At 32.4% G+C, this 13,126-nt stretch overlaps 2 protein-coding genes across 3 annotated transcripts; both read left to right on the forward strand.

The window, feature by feature from the left end:
• The first annotated feature begins 2,645 nt into the window (after positions 1-2,645).
• LOC111702057 (uncharacterized) lies at positions 2,646-8,758 on the forward strand. 2 transcript variants are annotated; one of them, XM_023473614.1, is made up of 9 exons: positions 2,646-2,672; positions 3,434-3,473; positions 3,763-3,816; positions 4,292-4,337; positions 4,416-4,474; positions 6,476-6,548; positions 6,613-6,669; positions 7,336-7,411; positions 8,272-8,758. In XM_023473614.1, the coding sequence occupies exons 1-9, from the start codon at positions 2,659-2,661 to the stop codon at positions 8,465-8,467; spliced, it is 615 nt and encodes a 204-aa protein (XP_023329382.1). In that variant the 5' UTR covers positions 2,646-2,658; the 3' UTR covers positions 8,468-8,758. The 2 variants fall into 2 exon arrangements, with proteins under 2 accessions (XP_023329382.1, XP_023329383.1); XM_023473615.1 differs by lacking the exon at positions 7,336-7,411 and adding an exon at positions 7,682-7,757.
• Positions 8,759-10,163: 1,405 nt separating this feature from the next.
• Positions 10,164-13,124, forward strand: LOC111702045 (uncharacterized). Its single transcript, XM_023473570.1, has 9 exons — positions 10,164-10,379; positions 10,450-10,536; positions 10,590-10,751; positions 11,492-11,626; positions 12,358-12,454; positions 12,516-12,586; positions 12,685-12,777; positions 12,967-13,072; positions 13,120-13,124. Exons 1-9 carry the CDS (start codon positions 10,365-10,367, stop codon positions 13,122-13,124), a joined length of 771 nt encoding a protein of 256 aa, XP_023329338.1. The 5' UTR covers positions 10,164-10,364.
• Positions 13,125-13,126: the final 2 nt, after the last annotated feature.

Below are 13,126 nucleotides of genomic sequence, written 5' to 3' on the forward strand. Positions count from 1 at the left end.
AAAACCTATTCTCAAAATCATCTTTCAAAAATTAATTTTGCTAACCAGATATGCAACAAAAAACGTCTCATAGCCATAGGTCTAAAATGATTCCTAAAAAATTCTCCACAATACTACATTCACAATTCATCTACCATACATTGCCGGTCACTCCCTTTAAATGTAATTAAAATTGTTCTGCAATACCTGAATTAGGAAGGGATGTTATACGTACTTGGCAAATTAAGTATTTAAACTGGTTTGGCAATCTTTTGTTCGTACTTTCATTTCAATCAAAAAGTTCTTACGCCAAAATAATTTGTAACTTTTCGATTAATCGAAATTTAACGGAAATTCGAAATCTCTTAATGTGCTCGCAAAATTAGGCTAAAATTTCACGAAAATAGTTGTCTTTGAGGAAACTAAGAATTTCAACGAACGTTTGAAAAGTTTTGCAAAAAAAATTGTGAACAAAATATTTTGCAAAAATTGAACCAATTTCACGAAAAATTCTCTTACTTTATTCCCATAACTACTGTAAACAAGCTTTAAATAGAAAGCAATATAACCAGGCCAATCCATGCACTTGCTCAGACAAAATTGCACTAGGAATGCAGCAGTCATGCTTCAAACTCGACAACAAACAAATAATAAACTAATTATTTTCCAGATTGTATCTCCATCCGCAAAAACGGAATTTCCTTAATATTATCTCTGAGCGGGATATTTAAAAGAGTATCGTTGCACCTGCACTCCCGAGTTTCTTGTTTGGGGGGGTATCTACATTTGTGTAGATTAACACCAAGTATCTACATTTGTGTAGATTAACACCAAGTACCTACATTTGTGTAGATTAACACCAAGTATCTACAATAGTGTAGATTAACACCAAGTATCTACATTTGTGTAGATTAACACCAATTATCTACATTTGTGTAGATTAACACCAAGTACCTACATTTGTGTATATTAACACCAAGTATCTACATTTGTGTAGATTAACACCAAGTATCTACATTTGTGTAGATTAACACCAAGTATCTACATTTTTGTAGATTAACACGAAGTATCTACATTAATGTAGATTAACACCAAGTATCTACATTTGTGTAGACTAACACCAAGTACCTACATTTGTGTAGATTTACACCAAGTATCTACATTTGTGTATATTAACACCAAGTATCTACATTTGTGTAGATCAACACCAAGTACCTACATTTGTGTAGATTAACACCAAGTACCTACATTTGTGTAGATTAACACCAAGTACCTACATTTGTGTATATTAACACCAAGTATCTATATTTGTGTAGATTAACACCAAGTACCTACATTTGTGTAGATTAACACCAAGTATCTACATTTGTGTAGATTAACACCAAGTACCTACATTTGTGTAGATTAACACCAAATATCTACATTTGTGTATATTAACACCAAGTATCTACATTTGTGTAGATTAACACCAAGTATCTACATTAATGTAGATTAACACCAAATTTCTACATTTGTGTAGATTAACACCAAGTATCTACATTTGTGTAGATTAACACCAAGTATCTACATTTGTGTAGATTAACACCAAGTACCTACATTTGTGTAGATTAACACCAAGTACCTACATTTGTGTAGATTAGCCACCAAAAAGTAGAAAATAAAAAGGGAATTTAAAACTAACCATGATAAAATAATATGCCTTTAAAAATATAATGATATTTACAAAATTGATTTACCGAATTCGTGAAACCAGGTTTCTGGAAATAAATACATCGGTAAAAAGTCCCAATTTTCTGAAGTCCTAGGACAAAATGACACTGGAAATATAGTCCTTTAAGTTTTAAATTCTTGGGACTTTTTTTCTGAAATAATATTAATGTATGGAAAAAAGATGACCGGAATTACAGTCCTGAAGAAAAAAGTCCTATGTCTTGGGAAAAAAAGTTCCAAGTCTTAGACGTTTTCATAAATTGAATTTTTCTTTTATGTATCTGCATGTTGAATACCTAGAGAATAAAGTCTTAAAATGGTATGGACTTTATTTCCGGAGATTTTTTATCTCAAAGACTGTTTTCCACGGATACTTTTAATGCCAAAATTTAGGACTTTATTTCCGAAAACTTTTTTCAGAGAACTTTTTTGTCTGTTACTCTTATATTTACACTGCTGGTACTTAAGGGTGCTTTGTCTGAAAAAAAATGAAAGAGATTTTCATTATCTTCTTTTAGAAAATTGAGATTTCTACATTACGTGACTGGCTGCCCCTCTTTTACTTGAAATAACAACGATATTCCCTTTAACCCTATCACAATGTGGGAGGGGGGGGGGTGTTTTCCAACCCCCCCTGGTATTTTTAGTAACTTAAGGGCTAAAATTTATATATTTGAAAAGCCCTTGAAAATTGGATGTAAAAAAAATTTGTGAAATGCAGCTAATATTTGTCAAAAGTAAAAATATTTATTTTTAAAATTTTCCGACGTACTTTTTGAACTATTTACATCTATAGATCTATATTAGACAAAAATAGCCCAATCAGGATAGAATTAAGGTATTTACGAGGGGGGGGGTTCATATTGGATTTCGGTAAATTGTATTTGTCCATTAACGTTAACATATTTTGCAATGGATAAATTACGTTGAAATTATCTATATATTTTTTCAGAAAGAAAGGGCTTGACAATGAATGAAATCAGGAAAATTTTCAAAACATTTGCTTATTTAGATTTAAATAAAGCTAAAATCATACCTAACTTGATGTCGCGTAATTTTTAATTTTAATTTATATTACTCACTACAAACTCTATTTTTCTATTCCCATCACTTAGAACGGAGGGAGACGTCCCCCTCCTCCACTTTAAGCTGCCCCTGGCTGGTCCCAAGTAACTGTAATATTTATCTATGCTCATTTGTTTACTAAGATTGCTTCATAAGGTTATCGGAAAATGAAGAAACCCCAAAAAAATATATTTAAATGATATTTTAAGCCAGCATTAATAGTTATCTCAATTTTTTTCGTTTACCAACCTTTATCAAGTATTTACAATATACGACAGAGGGAAAACGTGGCAGTACACCATGAATAAATCATCTCATTTTATAGAGTTTAAAGGGAGTGACCGGCTATGTTAGGTAGTTGAACTGAGTATGCAGTGTTGTGGAAAACTTCTTTCGGTTTCATTTGAGACATATAAAATTTTTTAAAGATCTGTAAATCCTGAGTTTGAGCGCAAATTCGACGTTCAAAACTCCTACTTTGGGGGTGGATACGTTTTCAAAATTAGTTTTTTAAATTAACAACAACACTGCATACTCAGTTCAACTACCTTATACATGGTCGGTCACTCCCTTTAATGTGTTATGCCATTTTGAAATAATTTTTATAAAAAAATTGTATTCTCTTATCATTATTATAGAAAGATAATTAAGTGAATATTGAAATTTTTTCTTTGCTTAGAGTCAGTCTACTGATTTCTTTATTTCACATGCATTTTAAGGTATTGTCAAATTCAATTATTTCTACTAGCTTGCAGAACCCAGCTTTGCTTGAAAATTAAACTTTCGCAAAAATTTTAAACCAATTAATTTAGAGTTAAAAAACCGATCTAACTTGAAGGCAAAATTATCCTTTATATTTTTATAGTATTTAAAGCGATGCTTAAATATTGTTTCAATGATTTTTTCCCAAAAAGTACTCCTGAATAATAACAATCTTAATAATAACAACAAAGTTATGATAAAAAAGACGCATAATTAATTGCTTGTCAGTGATAACATTATTTTCAGTTCTGGATTTTTCTGTTGATAATGTCAGGTTTTTTTCTGCTTGCCAATGCACAGGTTAAATCTAAAAGTACATTGTTTAAAACAATTCTGAGGAAGGGACTCCGCGGCAGCCCTGAGCCTCCCTTATACAGTTGTGAGCCTCCAGGATTTGCAAAACAGCCTCTGCTATACATCATACAAGCCTCTCAAATACAGAAATGGAACCTTAAGCAGGCTTTTTTAACTCATGTTATGATTAATACAAGATTATTTTTGCATTGCAAATTTTTTAGAAATATGACACTTTTTTCAAAAAATGTTTTAAATTTAAACATAGTTGTAGTTTTAAACTAACTGAGTTGGGCAACTAACCACACAGTAATTAAGTAAAACTGTCAGCATGCCAAAATAGTCAAATATAAAAGAGCAACAAAAGTAAAGAGCTTGTACTATCATGGCAAATCTGGCAAGCTTTCTTTAGCGGAGGCTCATAGCCACCAAATTATCACTCCTTCATGCGACAAAGAAAATAACTGTTGAATTATTAAAGATATCTGCAAATAATCTGTCTGCTGAGTCAAGTAATTATACTGAAGGTAGCATTTTCACATTCTATTTTTAAACAATACAATTTTATCATCATTAATCAACTTTAAAACATTTCTTATTTAAAGGCTGTCAATCAATTGCAACCATTTCATATGAAGATCGTCCAAATATAGATTTTACCATGGTAAGTTGGAACAAAGAATTTAGAATAGATTTGAAATAAAATATTTCCGTTCAGAAAAGGAATTGAATCCTTGCCACAAACTCGACTTTCCTAAACCCTATATCATTGCAACCTGCTGGTGTAAACCTTTGAAATTGTTTGATCTATCATAAATGAAAGTTTGAAATATATAAGTTGTCTACGAAGTTGGGTTGCTAAGAAATAAGGAAGAGAAAATCAGAGTTTGCTTTACTCAATTCCTTCACAATTTTTCTCATATAAGTAAATATCCTTCTTAGGACTAAGAAATAAACCTACTTTCAAGTAGANTTTTTATTCATGGTGAGACTAGACAAAATGAATATATTCTGATAATCTTATCATTTAAAAAAATTTTCAATTGTAGCTAGCATTGAATTATAATGATTTAAATTTATAATTACTTTTCCCGTTCATATAATTATCCTTGAATGGATCATGTAAACCCGGAATATATTTATATGTCGCCTTTGTTAAAGCGAGCTATTTCAGGAAAAAGCATATATTTCATAACAAAAGCAGAAGAAAGCAAAGAGGTTTTGGGATATTCTAAATATTAAATCTTTTAAAAATGAAAAATTATTAAATTCAAACAATAATAATAGGAGAATTGTTTTCAGATTGGTTGGGTATTTGCTATATATATTTGCATAATTTTGACACATTTTCGTATCAATCTCTCGAGACAGGAACATCAGATAGAACTCTTATAGGTCTTGATCAACTCTTGAAGTTCTCAAGTTTCATCCGATATCCCCTTTCATTTTTCCTTTTCAGTCCCTTTAACCCTATTCCTGCTGGGGGGGGGGTCAAGTTGATCCCCCCTGTAGTTTTTTTTACATAACTCAAAAAGTATTGGTCTGAGGCTGTTGAAATTTTCTGACTTTCAGGAAACGGATTGCAAAAGTTTTGCGAAAAAAAATTGCAAATTTTTTGCAAACAACCTGTCAAAGGAAATTTGCACATTTTTAGTTTTTCTTGATTAAAAATCAGGTTATTTAAAATTTTGCAAAAATTTTTGCATATTTGAAATGGCATGGTCAAGGGCTTTTGGACAAATTTTTTTTTGCAAACATTTTTACTTTACAACTGGATTTTGCAATACAAAATTCAATTATTGCAAATTTGCAATTTTTTTGCAGATTCTAAGAGTAGAGCACAAGAGCTTTCTAATGATGTATCATTTGTCATATTTGGACATAAAACGTGGGATTTAGAGGGGGGGTCAAATTGACTCCCCCCCGCATATCCTTGTTTTCAAGTACCCCAGCAGGGATAGGGTTAAGCTTGAAAAAAGTGTGTTGCAGGTAAAACCAAGGGCCGAGGCGCTACAGCACTTTAAAATCGAGGTTGTCTAAAAAGTCGATGACTAAATTTTAGAGTTGTCTATATCTCAGTGGATTGAATATCAATTTATATCTCTAAAAATGTATATATTTAATATTTGTTTCCATAAAAGAAAAGACGAGTTGTCAGAATTAAACACTTTCTAAACTAGAAAAATTACTTTATTTTCCACATTATTAGAAAAGATTTGACAGTAGCACCACTTTAACAGCTGGGAATACATATTTCTATTTAGCATGCCATTTATAGGTTTTATTGGTATTTTCCCAAAGGCCACTTTCTTAGTCCCAAATGTGCAATTTCCCAAGCAGCAACATATCAAAGGTTAGGTTAGGACTTCTGAGGCTCGCGCCATAGGCTGGAATGTGAGCCATGCTCTGCGGCTAGGGGGCTGAACACTGCGGCTAGGACAGAGGAGGGGGCTGAACACTGCGGTTATGACAGAGGAGGGAGCCGAGCTCTGCGGAAAGGACAGACTTGAGAAGTTGCCGCTTTGGAAATGGTACATTAGGGAAGTTGCCACTTGGGAATACACCCTTGGGAAGTTGCCACTTGGGATTATGCCTTTGGAAAAGTAACTAATATCGTTTCATCACGGTTGCCTTTGTAAATAAATAAATACAAAAAATGGTCAAGGTTTCAACAGATACCCCGGAGCATTCATACCCAGGAGTTGTTCATGAGTATCAAATGAATATAGATTTTAAAGGTAAAAAAGTATTTTTATTATCTATGTAAAAATATTAAGATGTGAGTTTAACATTGTCTTGCAGATGTGAACTGTGGCCCTGTAGTACAGGTGGATATATCAAGTATAGCTCCTGTTAATGGTAAATTTATATTTACAGGCTTCTTATCGCAATACAAATGCTAAAAGCAATTATCGTGGGGAAAAGTTTATTTTTTTAATATTGGGTTCGCATAAATAACACTTTTTTGGACAAAAAAAATTATCTCTGTCTGTATGTTCATTTTTGTTATTCTTAAATTGCTTTTTATGATTTTAAGATTTAGACTCACAGAACAGAGATTAGAATAGAATGGAAATAAAACTAATCCTCGTATGAATTTGTACAGTCCCTTTGAGCCTGAAAAAGAGTTTAAAGTGTACAATTTATGTAAACGTTAACAAACTATTCGCAATATATCACAATAATATACAATATGCTCCCCCCTGGACAAATTCGTTACAATTTATCTTTAGAAAAATTAATTTTAAACTTGTGTATTAGCTAGGTGAATAAAAGTTGTTATTTCTTTTGAAATCAAAACGTAAATTCGGCATTCATTTAGTGAAAACGTGCAAAATTGTAAATTTGTTTTTGCTTTAGACTCTTTTGTTATTGTACTGCAATTAGTATCTTGTTTCAAATAAATTTTCCTAATACACAAGTGTGTGAAGTACACCTGCAGTATGGAAACATTACAACAAAATGGCGGTTTCACATTTTTTTCTAGTTAATTCCACTCTATACTAATCCATGCTCTTTGTTTAGACTACTGTTTTGTTGAGGGGATTTCCTTTGAGGCTCCGCTTTCCCAGGCTAAAACCGACGCTTCAAGTATTATTAAGTAAGTATAAACTTAAATGTTTAGAATAAAAGTTGTTATTTCTTTTGAAATCAAAACGTAAATTCGGCATTCATTAAGTGAAAACATCCTAAATTGTAATTTTTTTGCTTTAGACTCTTTTGTACTGCAATTAGTATCTTGTTTCAAATTAATTTTCTTAGTACACAAGTACACCTGCAGTATGGAAACATTACAACAAAATGGCGGTTTCACATTTTTTTCTAGTTAATTCCACTTTATACTAATCATTAATACATGCTCTTTGTTTAGACTACTGTTTTGTTGAGGGAATTTCCTTTGAGGCTCCGCTTTCCCAGACTAAAACCAACGCTTCAAGTATTTTTGAGTAAGTATAAACTTAAATGTTTAAATTGAAATCATTTTGAAAATTTACTTAATCTATAAACCCTATCTGGCCTGTTGAGGGGGTTCAATTTGACGCCCCACCCCCCTAAATAGTTTTTTTTGCGATATTTGAGATATGAAGCTCAAATTTTCTGGCTTTGCTAAGTAACACATGCCCATCACTAAAAGGCTAAAATCTGGGCTTTTATACTTACTGCCTAAGTAAGAAGTTTTTGCACAGACGCCTTTGAAGGAAATTTTCAAATGTTTAGTTTTTCTTAAATACACATTTATGTTTTAAAAATTTTGCAAATGTTTCCAAAAACCACAGCTGCCATTTTTAATCTAACTGAAATAAACTTAATTGTTGGCAGATTTTTTAATTAAACTTGATAGATTTCCAAAAACTATAAATAAATTTTCCAGACAAAGTTTTCAATACCCTGGGCCGGGTATTGCATGTAGCCACAAACATGTTGAATATGATAAACAATAATAAACCTTTTTTTACTCAGTTGTACTAATGCATGTGGACAGGATTCTGAATGTGTAGCTCAACGATTTGTCCAAGAGTATTCTAATTCTAAAAAAACAAATATTACCAATCAGGTCACAACTCGGAATTTCAAAGTTGATTTCAAATTTGTCATTCATCAATGGAGACACTGCCATTCACGGCCAGCAATTTGCATATACGTTCTATTTTTATGATATATTTTTCAACTAAATAAGTAAATTTTTGTTTCTACTAAGCTTTCCATTTCTAACTATTTATTTCTTCATTACAGGAGTGTAATAGGAATGCAATTATTATTGGAGGGAATATTATATTTCCGAGGCTTCCCAAGATCTTGTTGGGTCCTAGAGCATTAGGAGCGTATAGGGAGGGAAGCTTTGGGACCCAACAAGGTCGAGGGAAAACAAGGCAATATAATATTTCCTCTTATCACTCCTGTATGCCGGGTCCATTAGTGCCTGATCCAATCAGGGTTCAGTTATGTGTTTGTTATAAGGTTGGCTACAATGTACGAAAAATGTCGTCTTCATAGCACAGGACACTCAAAATCATCACATGACATAACTACTCATTGGCGGAAGCTTAGTTGACACAGAGAAGAGGCGACACATTTTCTCCGCTTTAACAGCTGACAAGTAGGGCTGGGCATGTTCTTTTTCTTAAGCGGTTTGTTCCTTGTTATAGAACAAGGGCCTTCAGTTCAGGTGAACCTTACGTTCCTTGTTCTGTGGCCGAATTTAAAGAATTTGAGCGGCGGTTTAAATATAAGCCGCGGCTTAAATATGGTTGGTTCCACTTAAAATTGTATCAAATGTTTCAATATTTAAGCCAGCGCTTAATTTAAACCGGGTTTTGGCAGATTTAACTGCGGCTCAAATTCTTTAAATTCCATCTCTGGCTGTTCTTTGTCTTAAGAATTGAGAACGATTCCAGTTGTACGGTAACCAAACAGAATGTTAAAAATTTTGATTACACCCCCCTCACATCCATATTAGACCTGATTTAGAACGTGTTCTGGATAGAACGATTCCAGACTGTTCTTTTTCACCATTACTGTTTGTTAATCTATAGATAATTCCAATATTTTTTAGAATGCCTTCTGTGCATTTTACTTTCGTTTTTGAATGACGGCATATTGTTTTTGTTGTTACTGTAAAAGAACAATCATTCCCCAGGAATGCCGCCCAGTCCCAATTGTAAGTTTTTCCAGGCGATGCGGAACAAAATATCTGCTTATCAATCTGAAAGTTGGCTTTGCATGAAGCATTACAAAATAGGGTTTCCGCGAAAGAGGTAAATAAAAAAAATTTTTGTGAAAAAAGCTAAATTTTCGCAAAACAACTTTCCATTTTTGCTGGAAACCCTATTACAAAAGCATATTAATTGTTATTAGGGCTTTTCGTTATTCTCGTGGAAAGATCTTTCTTTCCAGAAACAAACAGAATTATCAAAAACAATGCCATTGTTCGGAAAAAAAGAAAGAACATGTAAAACCCGTTCTTAAAAATATTGGAATGATCATTGAAAAACAAGAGTGGATTGAACACTGAACAGTAATTGGTTGAAAAGAACAGTCTGTATTCATTTCATCAGGAACGGGTTCTAAATAATCTAGAAAAATAGAAACAGGTAATTTATCTGTTGGTTTGGTGGGGTTGTCTAATGGCCGTGTTACCTGCCCATTCTCAACCTTTCTCCATCAACCAATTCCAACCCGTTCCTAGGAACCGTTCTGGGTACGCTTACAATTTAGCAGAAGACCCTCGTTCTAGAACAAGGAACGACAAATAAAAAACAGGAACACACCCAGCCCTACATGTTATGATACTTTGTATAAAGTTGAAAAAAGATGTATTTTCCGAAAGATTAGGTAAAAACTATTCTAACTTTTTCAGTTGCCTCTGCACCAACAAAGGAAAGTTCACATACTAAACATCGCTTTTATATATTAGCAATTTTTTCCAACGGTTTATATTCAACAAAACATGATGTTCAGGAGATCGGAAACTACTTGGTTATGATGGACCTTCCTCAGTGCATTTATTTGAAACAAACTTGGAAGAAAACCGCCTTGTTAAAAATAGAAAACTTATGTATCCGAACATTGTAAGTTTCAGATGCTCTACAAAATTTTTTATAAATAAGGCTAAAATGTATAATTTTTACCTGTAAACAGATAAACAAGATAGCCGGTGATGTGAAACTGGAAATGGAAACGCAAGTTTCCTTCAAAGCACTTTTGGCACAGTCTCATAATTTAATGGTATAGTATCATATTTCAATCTTAAATTGTGACATTTTTTCTTTCTTTTTAAGAGTCCTGAAGTGAATCAATTTGTTACTGTGCATCCTGTCATGATGATAACTGCCGGATTAGTGCTCAATGATGATCTTCTTTTTGTCTCTATTGATGAAATCAAAACTTATCAAGGATCAGCCTTTGGTCTGGGATATCTTCCTTTTTTCAATGTTTTGCAGGTGTAATTTCAATTAAAAAAAACTCTGGCTGTTTAAAAAAGTCTGATTTTTGTAGCAAAATCTAATTCATTTATCTATTAACATTCAAAGAAATACTGTTGTAAAGCACAGTATAAAAAAAGTCGATTCAACAATATTTCAATGTAAAATTATCAACAAATTAAGCTTTAAAATCTTTGTATATGGAAATATAGTTTATTTATACTTTCTGACCCAACACTCTTTTTTGTCCCGTATGAAAATCTCAAGAAAAATATGATAAATCCACAACATTTGGAAACAAAAGCTCTTAATTTGGAATAATTGCTGCGCATGAATAAATTATTTTGATTTGTAAGAACAACAGATGTTAACTAGAATTAAAGGGACTGTAAGATTAATTTTAAGTGACCTTTCATTTATAAAGAGACATGGCCAATTCACAACGGTACCCTTTAAACCTTTATCCAGACTATGATGATAACCTCATTTGTATAGCTGAAGTTTGAGTGCCGGAGACTCATGGTTAAAGGGTTAACTGTACACTGTACACTTGCGTGGTTTCTTGGCACTTTATGTCCCGCTATGTAAATAAGAATATTTACGCAATCCTTGATCACACAAAGGTTTAAAGGGTCTCGTTGTAAGTCGGACTTGCCACTCCATAAATGGAAGGTTATTTTAAATTACGCTTACAAGTTACAGTTCTTTTAAATATGGAAAAGAAAGCCATCTGGCTCATCAAAAACCCGTATTTTCAGAGATTAACTGTTGAGAGTAACTTACCGAAAATTTGGACTGCATCAATAAATTCTGCAATGCTGTTGAGGATAAAAATTAAAACTCTGGTTCCTCAAGCAAATTTGAAATTTGTAATTAAACAAATGGGTACAAAGGTATCCTTTACTTCTTTATCCATACTTTGCTGTGGTGTCTGTATGTCTCTTTGTATCAAATAAACGTCAGAATGGCTGAACCGATTGGGCTCAAATTTTGTGTGGGACCTTGCATAACCACAGGGGATGTTAATAGATTAGGATTACAAAAATTTGTATATATAAGCTTTTGACTTTTGCGAAATTTTGAAAATTCGCGAAAGAATATTTGAAAATCTGAAAATTTCTATAAGTTATTGTTTTAAACTGCAGAAAGAGAAGATCCTTACAGATAGAGCCACGATTAAAAGTTAAAATAGAGGATGGGCCCAAAGCGTCCTTCAAGTCTAGTACCATTATATATGACATCATTTTACAGACCGAAAAGAAGGAAACAACCAAAAATAAAGTAATATATTTATTGATGATGGACACAGCCTCATTTATTAAATAAATTAAACTTGATGTTAGTTCCACAATTTTTTAAAAATATTTATCGTCTGGGTCGACCCTCATCAATTCTAAAGATAAAAAACCATCAAAATCAAAAAAAAGAATGTTAAAATTGACAAGAAAACAACCAAACACTAACTTTATGTTTTTTTAATATTTTATTTTTTTATTTTAATGTAAAATGTGTAAACAATATACACAGTTTACAGAGGACATACATTTTTAGAAATGCTGGCATGCATTAATAAATTAGATGTTCTTATCATATCAAGATATAAAACAAGATATTTTTCTTACAGGATGCATACTATTTTGGAAAACCGATTCTATCATTTCATGGTCACTATTCCATAAATAATCAGGAATTTGTGCAAAGTTCAAAAATGGCTCCATCAGGTATATTTTTCAAGTTTTCAATCATGATAAACAAAAATGTTTAAAAACTAATTAATTCTAGGTGAACTATCACATGGTGGTTGGCAGATAAATTACCCAAACATGATGGGATATCATCAATGTTTAAAAACTGTAAGTGCAGATCAACTTTTTCAAAGACTATGCTTTTGATATTAAAGTATTCAATTTTCATTCCTAAAGGCATTAAAGGCAACAAAACAAATGTTTAGTATTGCACTACAGATGATATTAGTGATACAGATTTTATCAGCATATCTGTTCCCATAACATTTCTGGGGTTTAGACAAGACGAAGCTAATGTGGTGAGTTCCAATAACGAAAAAAAATTTTACTTTGGTGATGGTGATGGACCAAACCTCTGTAGAATAAAAAAGTAGATGTTAGTTCCACATTTATTGAAAATAGATTTCGGTCTGGGTTGACCCTCGTCAGTTCTTGTGATTGTTTCTGTTAGGAAGATTAAAAAAAATTGTTTATCATTTTTCTTTAAGAACAAAAAGTTTGAATACTTTATTGAGTTGGGATATGGAACCCAAAGATACTCTGAAACTGCAGAAGCCTTTGAAGAACTTCCTCATTTATTGAAAATAGATTTCGGTCTGGGTTGACCCTTGTCAGTTCTTGTGATTGTTTCTGCTAGGAAGATTAAAA

Source organism: Eurytemora carolleeae, unplaced genomic scaffold (assembly GCF_000591075.1).
Source record: "Eurytemora carolleeae unplaced genomic scaffold, Eaff_2.0 scaffold446, whole genome shotgun sequence".
NCBI lineage: Eukaryota > Metazoa > Arthropoda > Copepoda > Calanoida > Temoridae > Eurytemora > Eurytemora carolleeae.